Below are 13,381 nucleotides of genomic sequence, written 5' to 3'. Positions count from 1 at the left end.
AAACCAATACCAAGACAATATTTATTTTAATATTTTCTTCTCAACCCGCTATTCTACTTTAGCCATTCACACAACAAAGCTGAAGCCAATAATAATCCAATGCCAATATTAATATTTTCCATCTCACAAACTGCCAAGCTGGTTTACTTGGCAGAATTTAATGTTGGGGAACGTAAATGCTTATTAAAGTCCCTACTGGCGTACAGGATGCATTAAGTCTTTGTACTACAATCAAGAACTTAGCGATTCAACAAAGACGTGGGTCAGGATATGACAACACAGGAGGAAACCATTCACCACTTTATTTATGTTGTATCCTGAAACAACTTAGTGTGAGCAATTCTTATTCAGGTCTCCTTAACAAAGCCGCTATAGAATCTATTTCCTTCCTTCATGATCTTTTAAAGCAGTCCATCTGTTAAGAACACTAAATAGAGATAAAAATCTTCAGCTCTCCCTCTTCATTGTATGTCTGCCCCGTAGAAAACAACTCTACAAATGATTGAAATAGTTCTTTGCTGTTTAATTTATCAAAAAACATCCCCGCCATAAACAATTCAATCCCATCTCTTTTTAATCCGTTCTACTCCAACAAACAATGCACCACATAATTAATTCTATTCATTATCTACTATCCCAGGTTAATTCAATGCAGTCTGCATTTTGGGCCTTAAACTGAGAAATGGGAAAATATGTTCCTTGCCAAATAGCTCCACCAAACGATGCCATGCCAAATATCATTATCATCTCTTTATATATATATTTACGTCAAACACATTCTTGCCAGTGCAAGTGATTAATTGAACAATGGTGCTTTGCATTCATTGGCAAGTCCAGATAGGTTGGTTGCCTTTCAGATTAAATACAGCTTCAGCACAGCCTAACTATTTCACATCTCTTAACAAGCTGATTCATCCTACACAACCAGAGAGCTGTGCTGAACTACAATCTACCTCCTTGGTGACCCTCGGACTATGCTTGATTGGACCTTACTGGCACTAAATGCTATTCGCTTATCATGTATCTAGACATGATTCTAATCATGTATCATCTTTCTGTTGACTGGATAGCACGCAATAAAAGCTTTTCACTGTACCTCGGCACACGTGACAATAAACTCAACTGGAACTGTGAAATGGGATGTATCCAATTTTGTGAAAAGACCATGATAGTGCAAGAGAGGGAGATACGAGACAGAAACATGTCTTACAGCCTAACAAGTCTTTTCAACCATCAAGCATCCATTCCATTTCTGATCATTCAAACCAAACCCAGTTTATTCTGCCTATATTCCCAACCCCCCATTAATTCTACCACTGATCTGTACACGAGGAGGAAATTACATCGACCTATTAATCTAACAATGAATAATATTTGATAGGATAGTCTGGAATTTAAAGTTAACATGTAGATGCATAGCTACTGTACATAATCAAAGCTTCAATGATATTGGTGGCACAGTAGGGACTTGGAATTAAAATATTTTAGAAAAGGAGAAAAAAAGCAATTTTGAGATTCATTGACATTGGAGTTTGTGTATTAGCTGGATGTTAAGCAATTCAGTCAAGCTGTAGGCTGTTGGATTCAATCTGGGCACGACCCCGGGAGCAGCAAATGACCTGATGAAGCAGGGATAATGTTTGGATCGTTCACATCTGATGTTGGAAAAGCAGACAGGCTAAGCAGCAATAATCCTTGTGACATTTTGTGATAATAGAAATTAAGATTAGTTATCCATGCTTCTCACAGGAGGGATGACAGGAAATAACCCCACACGTAATTGCAGGAAATGATGTGGATATATTGGATCAGGCAAGAGAGAAATGTATTTACATATATCTCTCCGAGTACATTTTGTAGGAAGGAATAGCTGATGCTGGTTCATACTGAAGGTAGACACAAAGTGCTGGAGTAACTCAACGGGTCAGGCAGCATCTCTGGAGAAAAGGAACAGGTTTTGTTTCATGTCGGAACCAACAAGGGTTCCGATCTGATACATTACTTGTTCCTTTTCACCAGAGGTGCTGCCTGGCCCGCTGAATTACTCCCGCACTTTGTGTCTGAGTGCATTGTTGGGCGTGACATGTAGGTAGCACTTGAATGTCATATAAGAGACAGAAGAGGCCAAATTAAGACATTCTATTTCTTCTTGCCATTAAATGCAAGTTTTTCCACTGCATCCTTAAAAAGACAGAAAGAATAACCCTCCAACAATCTCCAAATTTCTTCAATTCTGACCTGCTGAGCTTTACTGATATTAGACCACTGTGCCTTCAAGCGGCAAAGATTGTAACCTTTGGAGATCTGTTTGTGGCAGCTCTGAATGAATGTCAGATTCTCATCAAGTTATATAGTGATGATACAACATGGAAATATACCCTTCAGACCACACTGATCATCAACCACCCAGCCACACATTAGTCCCATTGTTCTAAATCTCTCCACATTCCTTTTCCTCTCTCAACCCCATTCCCCTGCCCTCTCCCTGTAACCTTTGATGCCCTTACTAATCAAGAACCTATCAACCTCCGCTTTAAAAGCACCCATTAACTTGGCCACCACCGCTGTCTGTGGCAATGAATTCCACAGGTTCACCACCCTTTGGCTACAATCCAACATCATTTCATGGGTTCCAAACCTTTGCTGGATGCAAAGAGGGAAAGGTTTGTTAATGTGTTCAACGGTCATAGTTCCATCTTGAAATGACATTGTATCAGAGAACTAGGCGGTTCAAGGCAAGTTAAATGACTTAATATGCTGATAGGAATCTTGCCAAGCAAACAATGAGCTGGGGACATTTCCAAAAGCTATTAACTGCAAGGTCTTGTTAGATATGCAACCATATAACTTTTAGCTCATAAAAATATAGAAGCCATTGCATGATCCCACCCTTGAGAAACACTGGTGGATAAAATGTATTGTTTCATTAACAGACACAAATCCCCTGTTAATCCACAGTTGTATTAGGACTTAGTCACAATGCAAACTCCACAAAACCACCACACAGATTCAATAAACTGTAATAAAGTCTCCAGATTTGATGGTACATGCCGTAATGCCCAGGGTTTACCAAGCATAGTTATGAGATTGCTCCAATTAGCCTCAGTAGAGCTGGGAGAGATAAAGAAATGAGCAGAGAAATTCCAGCTCGCCAGAACCTGATTATCTAATATATCTGGCACTCCAGCACAGCAGTTTTAGTGTTTGTGTTATCCTTCCGATGAGGCATCTATTCAAGGCTCTGTCTGCCTTCACCAGTGAACGTTCAAGTTCCCACACAACACTGTTCAAAGACCAGACACTTGGCCTTGGATCTGATCAACATATCATCTTGTAGGTCTCAAACAGAGATAAACAGATACTGTTGTCCTTCTTTGCTGGATCTCGATGTACAAACAGTGCTGCAGCATTTGGCTGCAGAGCAGGTTAAAGCTATTTAATTTACGCGGAGGGGGTTGAAATTTCTGAAACAATGATGTGATCATTTAAAAGCAAATGTATTTTTTCTATACTGATTTGTAAACAGCAATCGTATCCGAGTGGTGAGTGAGAACATGTCTATCCCTTTGTGTAAGAAAGAACTGCAGATGCTGGTTAATACTGAAGAGAGACAGAACAAGCTGTAGTAACTCAGCGGGTCAGACAGCATCTCTGTCTGTGGCATTCACTGTGACTGTTCATTGTCCATATTCGATCAAGAATTCAGGACAAAAGTGATGAGAAGAAAGTGAATTAGATTTGAATGGAAAAATAAATCAATTCTTCTAATTCCGGTTTTAATACCAGATATTAATCTCGGAGATCTGTGCGTCACATCTTCCTTCTGTTTTCATATCTTTGTTTTAGGACATTCCTCAGACAGTTTTTCAAAAAAATGTTTATGTCAAAAAATACTAATGCAGAGTAAGACTGTGGTGGTGTTTTGTCTGCTTTGATGGGTTTCAACAGGACATTTAATAACTACCAAACGACAGACCTTGTCCTTCTGATGCAGAAACTACATGTGAATAAAACTGATGCTCTGGACTGCCAGCTGAAGCTAAGGTAATGCAGCAGCAATTGGATAATGGTGGCACTACAAGTGTGCAGAACCTGGAAACAGTTTATGTCTATGTCTAACCAGATCTTAAATGCTAGCTTTTTCGTAACTCAGGAAAAGTGGCATATTTAGTTCAGTTTAGAGATACAGAACTGAAACAGGCCCTTCAGCCCACACCGATCAGCGATCCCCACATATTAACACTGTCCTGCACACACTAGGGACACTTTACAATTATACCAAGCCAATTAACCCTCAAACCTGTACGAGTGTGGGAGAAAACAGGAGAAAACCCAGCAGGTCAAGGGTAGAAAGTACAAACCCCGTACAGACAGCATCCGTAGTCAGGATCGAACCCGGGTTTCTGGCGCTGTGAGGGACTGCGCCACTCTACTGCTGCGCCACCGTGCTGCATTTGTTACATCATCTTTCTATTTGCTCATGTGGGAGGAATGTTGAAGAAGATTTGTGAAGAAAGGCAGAAGATAGACGTAAAAAAGATGGAGTAACTCAGCGGGTCAGGCAGCATCTCTGGAGAAAAGGAATAGGTGACATTTCGGGTCGCTGGTCTGGCAAGATGACCTCTACCAGGCTGAGGCCAGGCACCAACTCTCAGACACCTCCTCCTACTTACCCCTGGACCATGACCTCACAGATGAGCACCAGATGCGAAGGGTCTCTACCCAAAAAGTCACCTATTCCTTTTCTCCGGAGATGCTGCCTGTACCACATTGTGTGTTTATCTTTGATGTAAACCAGATTCTGCAGTTCCTTCCTGCACTTTCAGATAGGCTTAGGGATATGTAGGGAATGGAGGGCTATGGATCACGTGCAGTCGGAAGAGACTAGTTTAACTTGGCATCAAGCTTGGCACAAACATTCTGAGATGAATGGCCTGCTTGTGCATTGGACGGTTCTGTATCGTTAATGCTAGTTTCCTGAATCAATTGGAACATTGCAATCCTACTCTGCTATTCAAAAAAATGTTAAGCGAGGGAAATTGTTAAATTATACACCACTTCACTCAACATCTGTGGTTAAATTACTAGTCTATAATTAAAAATAGAGTGAAAGAACAGTGAAAATGTTCAACTTATGACCAAGAGCTCAACAGGGTAGGTAATGCCTCATGAAGCTAAACGTATTTTAAAAAGTAATGAAAAAGAATATATTTGTGAGTTTCCAGAAGACATTTGATACATTGATAGGAACATATGATGAGGCTCTTCAATTGAAAGCCAGTGAATTGACCTAGTGAAGATATTGTTGAGACATCAGGGTACAAAGAATGGGGATTGCAGGAAGGAAGGAATTGCAGATGCTGGTTTAAATTAAAGACAGACACAAAATGCACGAATAACTCAGCGGGTCTGACAGCTTCTCTGGAGAAGAGAAAAGAAATAGGTGACATTTCGGGAGGAGACCATTCTTCAGTTCAGTTTAGTTTATTGTCATGTGGAACAGTGAAGAGCTTTTGTTTTCAGCTTTCAAGTCAGCAGAAAGACAAGACTAAACTCAAGACTGACCCTTTTCTCCCGAGATGCTGTCTGACTTGCTGAGGTACTCCAGCTTTTTGTATCTATCTTGGCATTATAGGTAATTTCTCAAATAGACAGGATATGCCACAGATCTGCGTTGGGACCTCACAGTTTATTAACCTAGTTATTATGGACCTGGATGCTGGACGGCGAGCTGATCTTCCAGGTTTGTTGATAATACAAACATTGGCGGTGCGGATATAAGCATTTAATTAATGGACTAAGCTGTTTAAGCAGATGGCAAATGTTGGCAAAGGTAAATTGCTGTTGTTAAGTATGCTTTGAAGTTTAAAATAATAGATCAAAGTGCTCGCTGAATGGTGAAAAGCAAAAAGTACTGGAGGTGCAGAAACATGAATGCTCTTGCTCTCTGATCGACAAAACATCATCATTAATATTGGTTTAGCGCAAAAGACAAACTGCGGGTGGCACTCAGTGGGCCAGGCAGCATTGGTGAAGTGAAATGGACAGCAGACGCACCAGGTTGGGATCACAATTTAAGCAACAGCGGTCTCTAGTCTCTCCTTTCATATTTGTTTATTATTGGTATTCATGGACAGGTGGAGGAAAGAAGCTATAAGGTAAACTTTATCTTTATGCTTATCTTTATGTCAGGAGAACTGTAGACAAGGGGGTAAAAGTTATGAACAAACAAAGTCTGGAGGAACTCAGAGGGTCAGGAAGTGTCAGGGAAGAGATTAGGCAGACGATGTTTCATCTTGGGATGCTTCTGCAATCTCCTCCTTTCGGGTAAACGTTATTCTGCAGCTATATGTTGCTTATTTTAGACCACACAAGAAATACAGAGAATGTAGAAATATGGAACTGCAGATGCTGGCTTACATGAAAGGACACAATGTGCTGGAGCAGCTCAGCAGGTCAGGAAGCATCTCTGGATAACATGGATAGGTGACCTTTCAGGTCGGGTCCTGACTTGAAGCATCACCTATCCGTGTTGACCAGAGATGCTGCCTGATCCGCTGAGCTACTCAAATGTTGAGATCAGTTCGGGCACCAGGCCTCAGGAAGGAGATACTGAGGAGAATGTAAACTTCCATTTTAGCACACGCCTGGAACCAAGGGCTACATGTGACAATAAATGTGAATTTGAACGAACTACGTTGCAAGGAGAGATAATAAAAATCACAATTATATCCTTTACGACACAAAAGATTAAAACATGATTCGATTGACGTTTTCAAGATATTGCATCGTAGTCATAGGGTAAGGAGAAATAATCTATTTCCGCTGTTTGAGAAATGCAGCATTGGAGGATATGGAGATACGAGAAACAGCAGATGCTGGAATCTTGTGGGCTGGAGTAACTCAGCGGATCAAGCAGCATCTCTGAAGGACATGGATAGGCAATGTCTCAGGTAGGGACCCTTCTTCAGACTCAGCAATTGGATTGGATTCAGATTGGGGGATTATGGGATATACGCCAAACATTAATACCAGGCATTTCATGAAACTCATATCCATGCATAGAGTGGTAGAATTGTAACTCTCTATAATAAATGACAATTCAGATCATATTTCAAATACCATATTTATACATGTCACTGAAATAGGCCATTCAGTCCATCAAGTCTGTTCTGGCTCTCGGAGCCACTGCATTAATCCCTTCCATTCCCTGCAACTATTTTCTCTCACATTGCCCATCAATTCCCTTCCTACCCTCAAATATCTTGCCACCTGCCCACAAAGGCAATTTATAGTAACAAAAAATACCAAATTTGCTTTGTAAAAGTTTGAATGCCAAGAAATCCAGTCATGTATTACAGCTTGGCATCTTTCTCTTTGTATTGCAGGAATTGGAGCAAAATGAGTGAAACCTCTGGACCAATTCCATAACAAAGTACAAGCAGGCAAGTTCTGTGAAAAGCAATTTTTGGTGGCAGCTCCAAAATGACTTCAGCCCAGAAAAAGTGAATAATTTAGCAAGATATGGCGCCACAACATGAAGCACATAAAAGAATAGTTGGGATGAAAACTGGAAAGGTCACAGTGTGCAATAAAGTGACTTTCCTGTAGTTAAGGCACAAGCACATTGCTGCAGGGTGACTGAGCAAAGAGAGAGTTTTAATCTACACATGACCCTGTTACCTACAGCAGTCAACATTTTACACTGACACTGGATCGTAAAAGTGAAAATATATACCATTCCCACATTCAGCACTTCTCACTTTTGCAAGGCACAAAACATTTGGACAGGAAACATATTTTCACGTGTCTAATGTCTAATTAAAATGTCTCATTTAAATGATGGGTCGAAGAATATTGCATAACCACCACAGATGTATCACAAGTATCTGTACACTGTGAATAGATCAATAGTAATTATTTCTTGTCTTTCCGCTGACTGGTTAGCACTCAACAAAAGCTTTTCACTGCACCTTGGTACACTTGACAATAAAATATACTAAACTAAACTGAACGATGGTACAGTGCTGCTTCAGTGGAAATGGTTGCCCAAATAGATCAACATTCTTCATATATAGATTATCTTTACTGATGTTTTGTCTCGGTGACTTATCTGTGATCATTGATTGTAGGTATTTAAAGTTCCACTCGACCTTTTTATTATCAATAAAAAAAATGAGAAAAAATGTCAACAAGAAAAAAAGGCACACAATCATTTTTGTAATTGAATGTCCCAGAGGAATTACCAGATATATCCAGAGGCGTGCAATTTATGAAACAGTCAACAAAATCATATTGCGTTGAAAAATGTGTGTTCTGTCACTGGATTATTGAACAATTTGGAAGCCTATCCTCAAAACAACCCTATCATTAAATCTCATACTTAATTCCTTAAAGATTCTTTAAATTTCCAGCTCAAATGCTTGACACTCATTGTAAGAGGAGACTCTTGCAAGTATGACTTGCCCAGCTCAGGACAGAAGATATCGGTGAGCATTCCAGACCCTCATACTTATGAGGCCTGATTAGAATTAGTCTCAACAACACTCGGCACAGCAGCGCAGCTGGTAGAACTATTGGCTGAAAGCGACAGAGACCCGGGTTCAATTCTCACTTTGGGTGTTGTCTGTCTGGAGTTTGCATATTCTAACTGCAGCCACGTGGGTTTCCTCCGGGTCCTCTGGTTTCCTCCCACACCTCAAAGACGTGTGGGTTTGCAGGTTAATGTCCTTTAGTGTGTAGGGAGTGGATGAGAAAGTGGGATAACATGGAACTACTGTGAACGGATGATCGAAAGTCGAAAAGGGCCTGTTTCCATGCTGTATCTTTCAATCAATTAACACTCACCAGAGATGGGGAAGACTGCTGCTGCCTGAAGCAGGGTAATGTGGGTGAGGCCTCAGCTTCAACGCAGGGTGCCTTTAAATCAGGGAAAGGAATGGAGTGACAAAAATAAAGGGGGAAAATTGCTGATTAGATTAGTCCAGGACTATGAAACACACATCAGAAAGATTGGAAGAGAAACATAAAGACTTTTTATATATTTGTTTTAAAAATACACAGAGTGATTTAGGAGCACAGCAAGCAGGGAGGAGGAGTAAAACGTATCTTCAGTGGAATACTTTGCAAGCTTCTACCTGTGCATTTAAGATCTAAAACACGCTGAGAAACAGGAGCCTCTCAGAGCCAGCTGAACAAAAACTGCCTCAGGGAGATATGCAGATCAAAAGCACTGATCTCGACTTCATGAAACACGCCCTCTGTTGATTGTGCTCGGACATTGCAGCAACATTTTCAACGTACACTCAATGGGAAATGCACAGATTTTTTACTGCAGTGAAGATACAATGCAGAAAAGGGTCGATGTTTCTTGTTTTCCTAAGCTTTAATTAGAACATCACCAGCTTTGGTTTCTGACCTGACTGCATTCTTTTGAACAGTTCGGAACATGGCAGGTCATGTTTTTGGACATGCCCCAAGGAGATTATTAATTCCACTTCACTGAAGGTCCGATTGAGGCAAGGTCCAGTCTAGAATCCCAACTTCACAACTGGTTTTGTGCTGCAAATGCATAAAATAAACACTATCTCTTTGCGTCTGGTGCCAAAGTGCCAGGTAGCCAATTTTGCTAAATTTTAGCCCGAATACAACACTGCAGAAAATGGAGTGTATTTTTAGAAAGAAAAGGACTTCTTTCAGGACCAATTGTGCACTGAATGATTTACAGCCTGTCTTGTTTCTGCTTAAATATGTTACTACAATACAGCCTGATTAATCCATTTAGCCTTCTGGTTCGGTGTGGTGGGATATTAATTGACACATATTAATTTAGGTATAAAGCGTGCAAGCAAAAGTGCTGGGGACAGGCGGCTGAAGGTTGGTACTGTAAACTCTTAACTTTCCCCCTGGGATATATTCCAGAAAGAGCCGCCCGCGAGTTCTCAGAACTATGAGTTCTACTTCTGCACAGTAAGGTTGGTGCCGATTAGTGCTCATTTGTTGCCATGGAAGCAGGAGGCACGTGACGTTATAAACCGAGCAACTGGCTTGTTACAACTTTGTGTGGGACTGAAAGGTTTTGCAGTGGAACAGGGGAAATTCAAGCAATTCAGGCATCTGACTTGGATCAATACCGGTACTCAGCCCGACGAGTGCACCAGGAAGATAGACACAAAAAGCTGGAGTAACTCAGCTGGTCAGGCAGCATCTCTGGAGAAAAGGGATAGGTGATGTTTCGGGTCAAGACCTTTCTTCAGACTGAGAGTCAGGGGAAAGGGAAAGGAGAGATATAGACGGTGATGTCGAGAGATATAAAACAAATGAAAGATATGCAAAAAAGGACAGGATGTTGAACAACACTGAGACGTTAAAGGCGGACCTTGATCCACAAAAGGTGAACATAGAACCACAGGAACAGGTCCTTTGGCCCACCATGTCCAGACCAACCATGATGCCAAACCAAACCAATCCCATCTGCCTTCACATGGCTCGAATCCCTCTATTCCCACCCGCTCATGACCCTGTCTAAAGGACTGGTATGCGCCACTATTGTATAGGCTTCTACCACCACCCACCACTCAGTGTAAAAACAATGTGCCTCATACATCTCATAGAGACAAAGAGTGATACAGCATGGCAATAGGCCCTTCGGACCAACTTGTCCATGCTGACTAATATGTCCCATCTACGCCAGCCTCACTTACCCGTGTTTGTGCCATATCCCTCTAAACCTTTCCTATCCATATACCAATCTAAATGTCTTTTAAAAGTTGTTATTGTACAGGTGAACCGCCGATTTTCTGGCATCCTTGGTTCCAGAGCCTTTCTGTATTATCCGTTTTTCTGGGCCAACAGAGGTCACGGCCTCTGAGAAGAGTTGAACTATACCAAAACAGTCCGCCTCGACTTCCGAGGGGCTGAGATTCCAGACCGTAAATTCGGCCTCAGAAGTTGGCTCTGAGAATGGATCTGTCGGTTCCAACCGGGATGGAGTTCCAGATCGCCGGCCACAGAGGGAAATTTGGACCCTCCGATCGGCCACGGATATCCCGATGAGGTAGAGATCAGCCGCCTCACCCGACCTAGCTGCCACATTTTCGGGGCACTCTCGTAATATTGTCCAGATTAAAGTACCGCTGTTTGCCAGAAAATTGGTGGTGGACCTCCAATGCCGTCTAGTATTCGACCTCTCCACAAAGACCAAACAAGAGTCTGCGTTGCCTTAATTTATCTACAATGGAGATTTGAGTGTTGTTTAAAACTTAATGTGTCCATGGAGAGCCTGCAACGCACTGGAGATCGCGAGGATCGGGCGCTACTGGAGGCCCTGCAGAGGGCGGACAAGCGCATGGATCGAACAAGTCCCACAGTGGCACGGCGCTGTGATGGACATCAACGGCATCATACAGCCAGGCCGATCCCCGTAACACCGACCCAATCCTGACGCCAGGAAAACAAACCATTTAGGCCAAGATTCGACTGCTTTATGAGCTTGAAACCTAAACCGTAAAGTTGGTAGTGGAATTATGGCGACTCTGTATACTGCCTCGGTGAAGTCTACTATTCTTACACATCACTCGTTGAACTTTTGTACTTAGTTATGATTGTGTACAGAATGGTTTTAGTTAATTGCATGCAAAACAAAGAATTTCACTATCTAGGTACATGCGACAATGAAGTACCATTGGACCCTTGGGAAAAATCGTATCAACTCTAACAATCCCACTCAAAAATCCCCACTGGAAAGGTCCCCCAGTTCAAAGTGGACTACAATGTCTCCTAGCACTTGAGTGAGCTGTTGTGATGTTCACTGCAATTAGTGAATATTCTGCTTGTAGGGGAAGGGGCTTAAGAGCATGTAATCCCCTGGTAAAGTATAAGAAAGCTCAGCTACGGTATTATGGGCACTATCTGGTGTGCCCATACAACCACATTGGGAGCTAGGTTAGTGTAGTTTGGAGACAGGCCCTTCGGCCCACAGAATCAGTGCTGACCAACGATCCCTAGTACACTAGTTCTATCCTACACACTAGGGATAATTTACAGAAGCCAATTAACCTACAAGCCGGCACATCTTTGTAATATGAGTGGAAACCCACGCAGTCACAGGGAGAACACACAAATTCTGTACAGGCAGTTCTCTTAGTCAGGATTGAACCAGGTCCCTGGCGCTGTGAGGCAATAATTCTACTTGTTGCCTCAGAGGAGAGGGAGGGAGAGGTCAGAGAGGGAGTGGGGGAGTGGAGGAGGAGAGGGGAAGGGGAGGTGACGAGGCCTGTCGTGGGCTTAGCCCCGGGGCTGTAGCCGGGCCCAGGCTTTGAGCGCTGGGGAGTGCACACAGATATGGACTGGGCCCTGAGTGCAGCTCCAGGCGGCTTGCCCCCCCCCCCCCCCCGACAGCACCCGCTGCAACTCCAACTTAATCGCCGACGTGGTAGAGCAAACAAAGTGGTTTACATATAAATCCTGGGGAGGTGAGGCAGGAAACTGGGGGGATTGAGGAAGAGGAGGGGTCAAGGAGGGATAGGGAAGGGAAAGTGGGGGAGGTGGGAAGGGAGAGTGGGGGAGGATGGGGGATAGAGGGAGAGGAGAGGGGGAGTGGGGTAGGTAGGGAGTAGGGATAGAGGGGGGAGGAGGGCAGTGGGGGAGGTGAGGAGGAGAGAGTGGGGGGTGGGATAGGGGGGGGGAGGTGAGGAGTGGGAGAGGAAGGGATAGAGGAAGAGGAGTGGGGTAGGGAGGAGAGAGGGGTTATGGAGCGAGCGCCTGAGGGTAGGGGAAAGGAGAGGGAGAGAGAGAGAGGTGAGGGAGGGGAGGGGGAGAGGGAGGGGAGGGTAAAGAAGAGGGAGGGTGAAGAGGAGGAGGAGGGAGTGCTGCTGGGGATGAGGGGGAATGGAGGAGGATAGGGGTAGGAAGAGGCATGGCGAGGTAATGGAAGGGGGGGAAGAGGGAGCAGGGGAGGGAACAGGTGAGGGGAGGAAGCAGAGGAGGGTTTGTGGAGGGTAGGGAGGGAGGATAATGGAGGAGGGGAATAGGGGGCTTAATAGGGAGAGTGAGATGTGTTTACATTGATCTTATATTTTTACAGGCTATTATTGCCATTTTGAACTTTAAAAACATCGCAGTCGCGCTCCCACTTGCCGTCTGCGCCTGCACAGTTGGGGGAGGGTTGCCGTGACTCATGTCACAACGGGGATCTCTGGCGTCACAACGGGAACCCGTCAGCCGTGCCTGCGCAGTTGGGGGCTATGGGTGAGTGGTGGAATATTGCGTTGGGGGAACAGGGCCCAACGGGTCCCACTTGGTCTAGTGCATAGTTAAACACCACTTCACTGCACTCACTTCGCCTTCCAGAACGTAGAAAGCAGCTCAGGAAATCAAAATC

General features: G+C 43.4%; 1 protein-coding gene across 13 annotated transcripts in view; it reads right to left on the bottom strand.

The window, feature by feature from the left end:
• The window catches only part of dmd (dystrophin), a 1,582,845-nt gene that overhangs the window by 168,904 nt on the left and 1,400,560 nt on the right, over positions 1-13,381 (bottom strand). For 10 of the 13 annotated variants that reach the window (XM_055644518.1, XM_055644513.1, XM_055644515.1 and 7 more), the window contains one exon: positions 8,848-8,919. The exons of the other annotated variants lie outside the window; for them this stretch is intronic. In XM_055644518.1, the coding sequence (XP_055500493.1) occupies positions 8,848-8,919 (72 nt within the window). The remainder of the gene's footprint in view (positions 1-8,847; positions 8,920-13,381) is intronic. 13 annotated transcript variants of the gene reach the window in all.

This window comes from Leucoraja erinacea, chromosome 13 (genome assembly GCF_028641065.1).
Source record: "Leucoraja erinacea ecotype New England chromosome 13, Leri_hhj_1, whole genome shotgun sequence".
In the NCBI taxonomy this organism is placed as follows: Eukaryota; Metazoa; Chordata; class Chondrichthyes; order Rajiformes; family Rajidae; genus Leucoraja; species Leucoraja erinaceus.
The sequence above is the reverse complement of the archived record's forward strand: the minus strand, read 5'-3'. Positions and strand labels throughout refer to the sequence as shown.